This window comes from Rana temporaria, chromosome 9 (assembly GCF_905171775.1).
Source record: "Rana temporaria chromosome 9, aRanTem1.1, whole genome shotgun sequence".
In the NCBI taxonomy this organism is placed as follows: domain Eukaryota; kingdom Metazoa; phylum Chordata; class Amphibia; order Anura; family Ranidae; genus Rana; species Rana temporaria.
The window spans coordinates 10,854,137-10,868,627 of NC_053497.1; the positions used below are offsets into that span (position 1 = coordinate 10,854,137).

The window sequence follows — 14,491 nt, forward strand, 5'->3', positions numbered from 1 at the left end:
GAATTTCTGTACAAATACAATGCAATGTGAAATTTTGTATTATTTTTTATAAATTTGTATTCTATAATTATAATGTAATATATAGAGTTACAAATAACAATACATTTTTATACATTTTTATTATATAATTAGAATATAATATAACGTTACAGATAACAATACATTTTTATATCATTTGTATTATATAATTATAATGTAATATAGAGTAACAGATAACAATTTTTTTTAGGAATTTATATTATATAATTATAATGTAAATATAGAGTTACAGATAACAATACATTTTTTATAAATTTGTATTATATAATTATAATGTAATATAGAGTAACAGATAACAATATTTTTTTTATGAATTTATATTATCCACTTCCCGACGGCCGTACGAATATGTGCGGCCGCAGGGTGGTTCTAAATCTCTAACAGGACGCATATATGCGTCCTCCGCTCTTCCAGGCCACTAGAGGGCGCACGAGCGCCGCCGGCGGCGCGCGCGTGCCCGCCTCATTCCTGAGATACCGATGCGCGTGCCTGGCGGCCGCGATGTCCGCCAGGCACTCGCGATCGGCGGCTACAGGGACAAGACGTGGAGCTCTGTGTGTAAACACAGAGCTCCACGTCCTGTCAGGGAGAGAGGAGACCGATCTGTGTCTCTTGTACAGAGGGACACAGCATCGGTCACCTCCCCCAGTCACCCCCCTCCCCCCACAGTTAGAACACACCCAGGGAATACATTTAACCCCTTCCATGCCCCCCTAGTGTTAACCCCTTCACTGCCAGTCACATTTATACAGTAATCGGTGCATTTTTATAGCACTGATTGCAGTATAAATGTGAATGGCGCCAAAAATGTGTCAAAAGTGTCCGATGTGTCCGCCATAACGTCGCAGTCCCAATAAAAATCGCAGATCGCCGCCATTACTAGTAAAAAAAAATTATAATAAAAATGAATAATAATTCTGTCCCCTATTTTGTAAGCGCTATAACTTTTGCGCAAACCAGTCGCTTATTGCGATTTTTTTTTTTTTTTTACCAAAAATATGTAGAAGAATTCGTATCGGCCTAAACTGAGAAAAAAAATATATATATATTTTTTTTTAAATGGGATATTTATTATAGTAACAAGTAAAAAATATTGACTTTTTTTCAAAATTGTCGCTCTTTTTTTGTTTATGGCGCAAAAAATAAAAACCGCAGAGGTGATCAAATACCACCAAAAGAAAGCTCTATTTGTGGGGAAAAAAGGACGCCAATTTTGTTTGGGAGCCACATCGCACGACCGCGCAATTGTCAGTTAAAGCGACGCAGTGCCAGAAGCTGAAATTTCACCTGGTCAGGAAGGGGTATACGTGCCCAGTAAGGAAGTGGTTAAATAATCATAATGTAATATAGTGTTACAGATATAACAACAATACATTTTTTATACATTTATATTATATAATTAGAATATAATATAGAGTTACAGATAACAATATTTTTTTTATAAATGTATATTATATATTTATAATGTAATATAGGGTAACAGCTAACAATATTTTTTTTATGAATTTATATTATATAATCATAATGTAATCTAGTGTTACAGATATAATACATTTTTATATAATTTGTATTATGTAATTATATAATCTAGTGTTACAGATAACAATACATTTTTATATAATTTGTATTATGTAATTATATAATCTAGTGTTACAGATAACAATACATTTTTATATAATTTGTATTATGTAATTATATAATCTAGTGTTACAGATAACAATACATTTTTTATAAATTTGTATTATATAATTAGAAAATAATATAGAGTTACAGATAACAATACATTTTTATACATGTATATTATGGGGCAGATCCACAAAAGAATTACGCCGGCGTATCTATTGATACGCCGCGTAATTTTAAAGTTCCCGCGTCGTATCTTTGTTTTGTATCCACAAAACAAGATACGACGGCATCTGGGATCGATCCGACAGGCGTACGTCTTAGTACGCCGTCGGATCTTAGGTGCATTTTTTCCGCCGGCTGCTAGGTGGCTTTTCCATCGAATTCCGCGTTGCGTATGCAAATTAGCTAGTAACGGCGATCCACGAACGTACGTCCCGCCGGCGCATTTTTTTACGTCGTTTGTGTTCGGCTTTTTCCGGCGTATAGTTACCCCTGCTATTATGAGGCGTAGTCAATGTTAAGTATAGCCGTCGTTCCCGCGTCGAATTTTGATTTTTTTTACGTTGTTTGCGTAAGTCGTTGGCGAATAGGGATTTGCGTAGAATGACGTCACCGTCGTAAGCATTGGCTTGTTCCGGTTTAATTTCGAGCATGCGCACTGGGATACCCCCACGGACGGCGCATGCGCCGTTCAAAAAAAACGTTGTTTACGTCGGGTCACGACCTATTTACATAAAACACGCCCCCATCACAGCCATTTGAATTCCGCGCCCTTACGCCGCCAAAGATACACTACGCCGCCGTAACTTTCGGCGCAAATTCTTTGAGGATTCGAAAAAAATAAAAATAAGTTACGGCGGCGTAGTGTATCTTAGATACGCTACGCCCGGCGGAGAGAAGCGACGATCTACGTGGATCTGCCCCTATATATTTATAATGTAATATAGAGTAACAGATAACAATATTTTTTTTATAAATTTGTATTATATAATTATAATGTAATATAGTGTTACAGATATAAAAATACATTTTTTATAAATTTATATTATATAATTAGAATATAATATAGAGTTACAGATAACAATACATTTTTATAAACGTATATTATATAATTATAATGTAAATATAGAGTTACAGATAACAATATTTTTTTTATGAATTTATATTATATAATTATAATGTAATATAGTGTTTGGCCCCATACACACGATAGAATCCATCCGCTGAAAAATCCCAGCAAATGGGTTTCAGCGGATAGATCCTATGGTGTGTACACTCCAGCGGATCTGTATCCGCGGATATTTATCCCCTGGGATGGATTTCCAGCAGATAAATATTTGATGACATGCTATCAAATCTATCCGCTGGAATCCATCCCAACGGATGGATCCGCTGGTCTGTATAGACTCACCGGATCCATCCGTCCGAAGGGATCCCCCGCATGCGTCGTAATGATTCGACGCATGCGTGGAATTCCTTATATGACAGCGTCGCGCACGTCGCCGCGTCATAATCGCGGCGACGGCGCGACACGTCATCGCCAGAGGATTTCGGCGCGGATTTCAATGCGATGGTGAGTACACTCCATCGCATGGAAATCCGCACAAATCCTCGAGAGGATTTATCCGCGGAAACGGTCCGCTGGACCGTATTCGCGGATAAATCCTCTCGTGTGTATGGGGCCTAACAGATAACAATAATTTTTTTTATGAATTTATATTATATAATTAGAATATAATATAGAGTTACAGATAACAATACATTTTTATACATGTATATTATGGGGCAGATCCACAAAAGAATTACGCCGGCGTATCTATTGATACGCCGCGTAATTTTAAAGTTCCCGCGTCGTATCTTTGTTTTGAATCCTCAAAACAAGATACGACGGCATTTGGGTTAGATCCGACAGGCGTACGCCTTCGGATCTTAGATGCAATTCTTCAGCGTCCGCTGGGTGGCGTTCCCGTTGTTTTCCGCGTCGAGTATGCAAATTAGCTATTTCTGACGATCCACGAACGTACGAGCGGCCGTCGCATTTTTTTACGTCGTCTCTAGTCGGCTTTTTTCGGCGTATAGTTAAAGCTGCTATTTGGTGGCGTATGCAATGTTAAGTATGGCCGTCGTTCCCGCATATAATTTTAAAAATATTATTTTGTTTGCGTAAGTCGTCCGTGAATCGGGATGGACGTAATTTACGTCCACGTCAAAAGCAATGACGTCCTTGCGACGTCATTTAGCGCAATGCACGGTGGGAAATTTAGGGACGGCGCATGCGCAAGTCGTTAAATGAAACACGCCACCTACTCGCCGATTTGAATTACGCGCCATTACGCCACGAGAGATAGACTACGCCGCCGTAACTTACGGCGCAAATTCTTTATGGATTCAAACCAAACTGAAGTAAGTTACGGCGGCATAGCGTATCTCAGATCTTTGTGGATCTGCCCCTATATATTTATAATGTAATATAGAGTTACAGATAACAATATTTTTTTTATGAATTTATATTATATTATATAATTATAATATAATATAGAGTTACAGATAACAATGCATTTTTATAAATTTGTATTATATAATTATAATGTAATATAGAGTAACAGATAACAAAGTATTATAAATTAATACAATTGTAAAATATTAAAATTCTAATGTGCAAGTGCTTATAATTATAAAATATCACGAGCCCCGGGTGTGTAAATTGCTTTATCCTCATACATTGAGAAGGTCGGCATGTCATACATGGAGTTGTTGAGGACGTTTGAACAGCACTTTATCTCTAGTGACTCCCACTGATCACAATAAGCCTTTTTTATCCAAAATTCAGAGGTGGGAAGAGCTGACATCTCGAAAACACAAGCCCGCCCTTGGACTGGGTTAACCCACTCATGGCATTGGATGTCACCACTTTAATACTAATTATCCGAGCGCCTGGACCATCACAGACAAGAATGTGTTAAGGGGCATGGCAAAAAAAATACATAGAATTCAAGTGACACGGTGGGGACAGATTCACTTTAGAGTGTCGGAATCAGAGAGGAAATACAGGAAAAGAATCAACTCCTCTTGTCCATTTCTGAGACCATGGGTGAGTCAAGTTATCTCTCTCTGTCTTCTATAGATCTATCTTGTATTCATTTCATTGAAAATAATGAGAAGATGTACGAAAACTGGGGCACTCAGAATCTGGTACAGCTGTGCACGGTAGCCAATCGGCTTCTAATTTCAGCTTGTTCATTTAGCTTTGAGAGTAAAACCCGGAAGCCGATTGGCTACCAAACTTCAGCTTGTTCATTTAGCTTTGACAGTAAAACCTGGAAGCCGATTGGCTACCAAACTTCAGCTTGTTCAGATAAGATTTGACAGTAAAACCTGGAAGCTGATTGGCTACCATGCAGAGCTGCACCTGATTTTGCGCTCTCTAGTAGATCCCCCCCCCCTTTAGATGAAAATTTTGGAGGTAGAAGGGTCACTATTTAGTATTGGGGAATGTGGAAATTTCTGGAAAATGGGGGCTTTTACACTTTGTTGCAAATCCAAGAAAAAAAAAAAAAAAGATTTATTTTTTTTGCGCTTTTTTTTTTTGGCCCAAACTTTTATTTCAGCTGAATGCCATGGTTCCCAACATGGACTTTATTGTAAACTCTGTAATGGGAAGTACTGTTTATTTATTTTTTATTGTCCACCTACATATACCCACATCAACACAAATAATAATAATCTGTTACCGTGCTGTCTTTTTTATTATTTTTATTTATGTTTTTATAATTATTTGAACATGTAAAAATCCATGCAAATAAATATAAATCTATCTATCTATCTATCTATCTATCTATCTATCTATCTATCTATCTATCTATCTATCTATCTATCTATCTATCTATCTATCTATCTATATATATATATAATTTTTTTTCTATGGTAGAAATTTTTTTTATTTAGGTTACTGTTAACTATTCTGAGAACTATTTCTCAGAATATGTCAGGATAGGTACAAACCTTCTGTTTGTCATGTTACATTTTAAAACTTCTATCTATCTATCTATCTATCTATCTATCTATCTATCTATCTATCTATCTATCTATCTATCTATCTATCTATCTATCTATCTATCTCTTATCTATCTATCTATCTATCTATCTATCTATCTATCTATCTCTTATCTATCTATCTATCTATATCTTATCTATCTATCTATCTATATCTTATCTATCTATCTATCTATCTATCTATATCTTATCTAGATAGATAGATAGATAGATAGATAGATAGATAGATAGATAGATAGATAGATAGATAGATAATCTATCTTATCTACAGTATCTATATATCTAATATATCAATTTCTTTTTTTTTTTTGTCTGAATTTGCAAAGTGGTTCCTAGGCTGGCCATACATTATACAATTTTTGTTTTCTTTATACAGTTTTTTCTTTAGATTTACCAAAACAATATAATATGAGGTCAAAACAAACCCATTTCCCTTTGTATGCAATCAGGCAGACACTTGTACTACATAGTTGAAGGTTAATCTAAAGGAAATCGAATAAGAGAATTGTAATGTATGGCCAGCCTATGTGTCTGCTTGATACAAATTATATATTTTATATGCAATGTAAAAATACACAATAAAGTGTGTATATGTATGTGTGTGTGTGTATATGTATGTATGTATGTATATACACATACACACACTCAAAAAAATCATTAAAATCGCTTTAAAACAAGGAGCCTTTACTTACCTCTATAGCTAAAAGCATTGTGGATAAATTAATCTTCAACGTTTTTTTTTTTTTTTTTAGAACTTTTTTTGCTATTATTTTCTATTGATGCTTCAGAAACTTGGCAGCCTGCCAGCCCTCTAATGTAAACACACAGCGGGTGTTACTAAGGCTCTACCTCAGCCATCTGAAGCACGATTTTAAGTTTAACTCATGGACACTAGACCTCAGACATGTTACTCTGATGCTTATCGCTTAAAGTACATGAGCTTCTTTTAGGGGCAGAGCTGCCCATTTTTTTTTTTTTTTTGCCCCAATAAACTTCAATGTAAAAATGTACCTACCATAAATCACAGCCAAAGTAATTAAATTATACCACTGTATTCATCAAGTAAGGCAAGAAAAAAAATATATAAGTGGCTGCTGTACATTGCAGATTTGAAATTCAATTTATAGCATAACTTTCCACATATTTTTGTATTTTTATAAAGACAATTTTATTGGCTCTCGATAAAAATGGCAGATGGCAGATAAATTTGCCATTGGTGGGTTCTCTGGAGCACTCAGAATCTGGTACAGCTGCGCACGGTAGCCAATCGGCTTCTAATTTCAGCTTGTTCATTTAGCTTTGACAGTAAAACCTGGAAGCCGATTGGCTACCAAACTTCAGCTTGTTCAGTTAAGATTTGACGGTAAAACCTGGAAGCTGATTGGCTACCATGCAGAGCTGCATGGAAATAAATATAAAAATATAGGGGCAGATCCACATAGATCTGCACCGGCGCAGCGTATCTGAGATACGCTACGCCGCCGTAACTTACCTGGCTTTGGTTCGAATCCAGAAAGAATTTGCGCCGTAAGTTACGGCGGCGTAGTGTATCTCTCGCGGCGTAACGGCGCGGAATTCAAATGCGGCGAGTAGGGGGTGTGTTTCATTTAAATGAAGCGCGTCCCCGCGCCGAACGAACTGTACATGCGCCGTTCCTAAATTTCCCGCCGCGCATTGCGCTAAATGACGTCGCAAGGACGTCATTGGTTTTGACGTGAACGTAAATGGCGTCCAGCCCCATTCACGGACGACTTACGCAAACTAAATAACATTTTTAAAATTTGACGCGGGAACGACGGCCATACTTAACATTGCGTACGCCACCAGATAGCAGCTTTAACTATACGCCGAAAAAAGCCGAACGGAAACGACGTAAAAGAATGCGACGGCCGCTCGTACGTTCGTGGATCGTCGGAAATAGCTAATTTGCATACTCGACGCCGAATACGACGGGAACGCCACCCAGTGGACGCCGAATAATTGCATCTAAGATCCGAAGGCGTACGAAGACGTACGCCTGTCGGATCTAACCCAGATGCCGTCGTACTTTGTTTTGAGGATTTAAAACAAAGATACGACGCGGGAAATTTGAAATTACGCCGGTGTATCAGTAGATACGCCGGAGTACTTTATTTGTGGATCTGCCCCATAGTTATCAATTTTGTGTAACTCAAAGTACGCAATAATTGCTTCCAATAGATTTTTATTTTAGACACGCTCCACTGAACTTGTTCTGTAATGTTGAAGACCATGTTCAAGCAGCTTTTTTGGTTCGATTTGTTTTTAGGAAACCAGAGAAACTTGACAGGTAGCCAACCGTCTTCACTATAACAAAGCAAGTCAAATACTACTACAATTGTACTACCAGTACTTGTGATATCAGGACCTGGATAAATGAGAACCTTGACAGAAAGATGGGTTGTTACTTATCAAAGCAGCTTCTTTGGTTCTGTTTGGTTTTACGGGACTGCAGAAACAACTTGGATAAGTAGCCAAATTACTTCAATATTACAGAACAAGTAGAGTACTACTACAATCGTACTACCAGTACTTGTAATATCTTGGCCTGGAGAAATGAGAACCTTGACAGAAAGATAGTTTGTTGCTTGTCCAAGCAGCTTCTTTGGTTTGGCTTTACGGAACTGGAGAAACTACTTGGATAAGTAGACAACTGTCTTCAATATTGCAGAACAAGTCGAGTACTACTACAATGGTACTACCAGTACTTGTAATATCTTGACCTAGAGAAATGAGAGCCTTGATAGAATGTTTGTTGCCTGTCAAACAGCTTCTTTGTTTCGGTTTGGCGTTACGGAACTGGAGAAACTACTTGGATAAATAGCCAACTGTCTTCAATATTACAGAACAAGTCGAGTACTACTACAATGGTACTACCAGTACTTGTAATATCTTGACCTAGAGAAATGAGAGCCTTGATAGAATGTTTGTTGCCTGTCAAACAGCTTCTTTGTTTCGGTTTGGCGTTACGGAACTGGAGAAACTACTTGGATAAATAGCCAACTGTCTTCAATATTACAGAACAAGTCGAGTACTACTACAATAGTACTACCAGTACTTTTCAAATCTTGACTTGGATAAATAAGAACCTTGACAGAAAGATGTTTTTTTGCTTATCCAAGAAGCTTCTTTATTCTGGTTTGGTCGGACCTGGAGAAACCACTTGGATAAGTAGCCCAACTGTCTTTAATAATACAGAACAAGTTGAGTACTACTACAATGGTACTGTCAGTACTTGTGATATCTTGACCTGGATAAATGAGAACCTTGACAGAAAGATAGTTTGTTGCTTGACAAAGCAGCTTCTTTGATTTGGTTTGGTTGTACAGAGGCCCAGATTCAGCATAGCTTGCGCTATATTTGCGGGGGAGCAGGGCAACGATTTTGCCCTGCGCCCCCGCAAATATTTTGCGCTGCCCTCGATTCACGGAGCAGTAGCTCCGTGAACTGCGAGGGCGCGCCGGCAAATTTGCCCGGCGTAAGCGCGCGCAAGGTAAATGATCCCGCCGGGGGCGGGAATCATTTAAATTAGGCGCGCTCCCGCGCCGAGCGTACAGCGCATGCTCCGTCGGGAAACTTTCCCGACGTGCATTGCGGCAAATGACGTCGCAAGGACGTCATTTGCTTTAAAGTGAACGTGAATGGCGTCCAGCGCCATTCACGAAGCACTTACGCAAACGCCGTGAAATTCAAATTTCACGGCGCGGGAAGGCCGGCTATACTTTAGCATTGGCTGCCCCTGCTATTAGAAAGGGCAGCCTTGCGCTAAAGTTGCCGTACGGAAACTCCGTACCTGGCTTGCACGGGGCCCGCGCAAGCTTGTGAATCAGTGATAGTATGCAATTTGCATACTACACGCTGATACACAATAGGAGCGCCCTCTAGCGGCCCCCGCAAGAATGCAGCCTAAAATCTGCGAGGCATAAGAGCCTTATGCCGCGCAGATTTTAGGCTGCAGACGGTGTAACGAGGTTCCTGAATTAGGAGCACTCGTTACACCGGAGCAAGTAAGCAATTGCGCCGTGTAACTTATGGTTACACGGGCGCAATTGCTTCTTGAATCTGGGCCACAGTCTTCAATGTTACAGAACAAGACCAGTTGAATGTTATCAGCTACTATTAATACCATGACTTGGATAAATGCATACCACAGATAATTGCAATGGAAAGTTAGATTGTTTTACTGCAATATCTTATTTTTCAAAAATTCCTAAATTTCCACCTTCGCATTCTTTGCCTTCGTATTCATCCTTGACCCTACAACATCTTGGGTAGCCAGGACAATACAACGTATACGAGAGATACAATGAATTGACCATTTGGTGTGGTTTGCTCTGGACTGGATCCAACGTCTACTTCTATAGAAACTAAGCCATGGCACCCTTTTTAATAGAATTGTAACGGGAAAAGCGCGTAAGAGCTATATCCTTGGCCACTACTAGACTGAGTATGATTTTTTCCACCGTCCGGTTGTTCAGCGAAGCCTTCATATACTTAGGGCCAGATCCACGAAGCGTGGCGCTTCTTTACGGCCGGTGTAGTGTATTTAAGTTTCACTACGCCGCCGTAACTTACAGCGTATTTCCCGTATTCTCAAAGAATTTGCGCCGTAAGTTACGGCGGCGTAGCGTAACTTAGGCGGCGTAAGGGCGCGCAATTCAAATGTATGTGATGGGGGCGTGTTTTATGTAAATACGTCTTGACCCGACGTAAACGACGTTTTTTTTCAACTGCGCATGCGCCGTCCGTGGGGGTATCCCAGTGCGCATGCTCGAAATTAAACCGGAACAAGCCAATGCTTACGACGGTGACGTCATTCTACGCAAAGCCCTATTCGCGAACGACTTAGGCAAACTACGTAAAATTTTCAAAATTCGACGCGGGAACGACGTCCATACTTAACATAGGATACGCCTCATATAGCAGGGGTAACTATACGCCAAAAAAAGCCTTACGGAAACGACGTAAAAAAATGCGCCGGCCGGACGTTCGTGGATCGCCGTATCTAGCTAATTTGCATACTCAACGCGGAAATCGACGGAAACGCCACCTAGCGGCCAGCGTAAATATGCACCTTAGATCCGACGGCGTACTAAGACGTACGCCAGTCGGATCTAGCCCAGCTTCAGGCGTATCTTGTTTTGTGGATACAAAACAAAGATACGCCGGAGCAAACTAGAAGTTACGCGGCGTATCAATAGATACGCCAGCGTCAACGCTTTGTGGATCTGGCCCTTAGTACTTATCTTTTATGCCAAGACAAACCATACCAGTGCAGCACTCAGAGTCAGGCCACAGTGGAAGGGTGTGGGAGGGATGATCCATCTAGAGAGGTTCATTTGATGGAGGACACAGTTGGCATGTGTAAACTATTTCAGATGCTGCTTGTAATGACAGTTTCATAAATACTGGTACACACCCTTTTATGCTCCAGAAGATGATCTTACTTACTGCACTGAAAACTTAGATTGCACCATATGCAGTGAACATCGATGTATTAGATGGGTTCAGGGGTTGGGTTTTGCTATGCTTGAACGTTTACACAAACTTGCAATGTAAGGGCCAGATTCACAAAGAGATACGACGGTGTATATACAGATACACCGTCGTATCTCTGACTTACATTGGTCCTATCTATGCGTCTGATTCATAGAATCAGTTACGCATAGATATGGCTAAGATCCGACAGTGTTACACTGTGTTACACTGTCGGATCTTTTTTTCAATTTGAAAATGGCGCCGGGGGCGTTCCCGCTGATTTACGCTGAATAATATGTAAATCAGCGAGATACGCAAATTCACGAACGTACGCGGACCCGACGCAGTGTTCTTACGACGTTTCCGTAGCGGCTTTCCCGTCGTATACTTACCCCTGCTTTTATCAGGCGCAGCCAATGTTAAGTATAGCCGGCGTTCCCGCGTCGAATTTGAATTTTCTAACGTCGTTTGCGTACGCCGATTCACAAACACGCGCGTCGCAAGTCACGCTCACGTCGAAACCACTGACGTCCTAGTGACGTCAGTGGGAGCAATGCACGCCGGGAAATTCCCCGGACGGCGCATGCGCATTTAAATCGGCGCGGGAACGCGCCTGATTTAAATAGTACACTCCCCCTAGCCGCGGAATTTGAATTCCGCCGGGGGATTTAGGATCCGCCGCCGCAAGTTTGGAGGTAAGTGGTTTGTGAATTAGCCACTTGCCTCTCAAACTTGCGGGAGCGGATCTTAAATCACGTAGATCGAGCGGATCTGAACAGCAAGGGCCATAGAGATTGTCAGCATGGGTTTATATCTCTTGGACAGTTTCTGGGTAGATTACTACCTACAATGTTACTCCGATAGCTGGTGGAAGAAGATGGATTCTACCAGCCTCCTTTCGTGGTGACTGCGTCAACCTCTTGGCCAAATGAGCATTAATTTAAAAGACAAGTGGATGACTGGGTGAAATGTATGCCTTTCTTCCAGATACTCCATTGGGGATCAGATTTAGTAGAAAGACAGCACCAAACTAGTAGTAAAGTCCATATAAAATATATTGCTCATAATACCTTAAAAAGGGGTCAACCTGTTTCAGCAGGTCTGAATAACTTCATCGGGGCTTTAAATTGTTAAATGAAATCTGGACTAAAGATGATGAACCATTTGTGGGCATTAGCGGAAAGCCTGCTTCAGTTGCTAGACCAGTAACTGGAGCTGGCTTTTACACACCCACAATATGTTCTTCTTTAGTCTGAGTATTTCTTTTACTATCATTTTATTGAGAAAAAAGGGTTCCAGACATTAAGAATAAAGAACATGCAACAGGCACAAGAATTGATGGGTATATATTCCAGTTATTAAATTCGGACCCTGATAAAGGGGTAACAGAATCCATGAATCAGACCAAGACAGAAGTATGGTTAAATCACACATGATTATTATTATTATTATTATTATTAATAATAATAAAAAGAAAAAAAAAGTTAGCATAGTCAAGACATAGCCAGAGTTCAGGAATCGGATCGGAAAGTCAGCCAAGCCAAATGTCAGGGAGCCAGAGATAAAAGTAGAACAGCAAGCAGGATCTGGAGCCAGAAGGAATGTCAGCCAAGCAAGTCTTCAACAGGAACGCAGGAGATAGTCTCTGTGATGTTGACCAAGGTGAAGACAGAGATCATCTGAGCTGGAAGGCCTGACGAGCAGGATCATCAACAGGTGAGTCACTGTGGAAAGATAGGAGCTGGCAATTAGCCGACAGCTGAGCAGCCAGCTCAGAGAAGGAAGGGCTGAGCCCAGCCCTGACAAGGGGACCTTCAGAATCCTTAAAGCGGAGGTTCACCCTAATAACATGTATATCTGACCAACTTGCTTATATTCGTAACAAGTACAGTCCGCAATTTTTTTTATTTCTTATGCTTTACATACCTTGTAATCCATCTTTTCAATCTACTTCTCCCCGCAGGAGTAGGCGTTTCTATGCCTAGGGGGATTGTCATCTGGGAGGTTGGCCAGAGGACTGATGTCTGTTCCCCCGATAAGGCCCTGCTCCCCCTATTGCGTAGGCGCGCACAATTTCCGGGGGTTTCCGAAAGAAGCCGAACATGCAGAGCGCAGGCGCCGTATAGAGCCGACTCACATCTCTGCATGTTCAGCTTCTTTCGGAAACCCCGCAACTCGTGCGCGCCTACGCAATACGGGGGGCGGGGCCTTATCCACTGGGGGGAACAGACGTCAGTCATCTGGGCGACCTCCCAGATGACAATCCCCCTAGGCATAGAAACGCCTACTCCCGCGGGGAGAAGTAGATTGAAAAGATGGATTACAAGGTACGTAAAGCATAAAAAAAAAAAAAATTGCGGACTGTACTTGTTACGAATATAAGGAAGTTGGTCAGATATACATGTTATTAGGGTGAATCTCCGCTTTAAGATGCATTCACCTTTTAGCAGATATTGCACACATTACTTTCTATCAGGACTCTGCTATTTGTATGATGCTCGCCTTCTCCTGATATCTGATGTTTTGAATCTAGCCAATTTTGTGTGTGTGTGTGTGTGTGTGTGTGTATAAGAGCTGCCTCACCCAAGATCCTGTACCTGAAGACTCTTGTTTTAAGGAATTGTTTAATTCCTGGGCGTCCAGTGCTCTGAAATCCATGATCACCAAGAGTGTTGGCTGGGAATATCGGGAAGCAGGGTAAGAAAAAGTGTATTTGGGTTGCCCTGATCATGTGAAGCACTGGAGCTGGTGTCTTCCTTACACAAAAATGCTCATCTGCAAAGAGAAAACTGAAAAAAATGTGGTCAACAATCTGGGATGTTCTAGTTTGCAGTGCCAAAGTCTCAAGTTCCTGGTGTGGTGGACATTGCCCACAACTTTCCATCACCGGATTCTGGAGCGCTTAGGAGTGATGTCAGCCAAGGTTTGGCCACAGGGCCAGCTGGCCAGATCAAAGACAAGAATGGAAGGCCATTGTAGACCACTGGTCTCTCCAGAGATCAGGTGATCATGGCTTTTTATGGGTTTCTGAGGGTTTTTTCTTTTAAAGAACAGATTAGCTAGGTATGGTTGAGGAACAGGGGGCTGATTTTTTGTTTTTGACCAAAGCCGCGTTGGGTTTAATTTTCTACCATAAATCCCTTCCTCTTCTTTTTTAATTGGAAAGCATGTTTTCTAATTCTACACCAGTAGCAGCATGAGGAGAAGATTATGACAATGGTCTTGTATAAGAAGCAGTTTCTGTTGAGTATGAGGAGGAAGAAGAGAACAATGGGTT

General features: G+C 40.7%; 1 protein-coding gene across 2 annotated transcripts in view; it reads left to right on the forward strand.

The window, feature by feature from the left end:
• The first annotated feature begins 4,658 nt into the window (after positions 1-4,658).
• Positions 4,659-14,491, forward strand: part of PLP1 (proteolipid protein 1) — a 68,256-nt gene continuing 58,423 nt past the window's right edge. For both annotated transcript variants that reach the window (XM_040322771.1, XM_040322772.1), the window contains exon 1: positions 4,659-4,756. In XM_040322771.1, the coding sequence (XP_040178705.1) occupies positions 4,753-4,756 (4 nt within the window). In that variant the 5' untranslated portion in view covers positions 4,659-4,752. The remainder of the gene's footprint in view (positions 4,757-14,491) is intronic.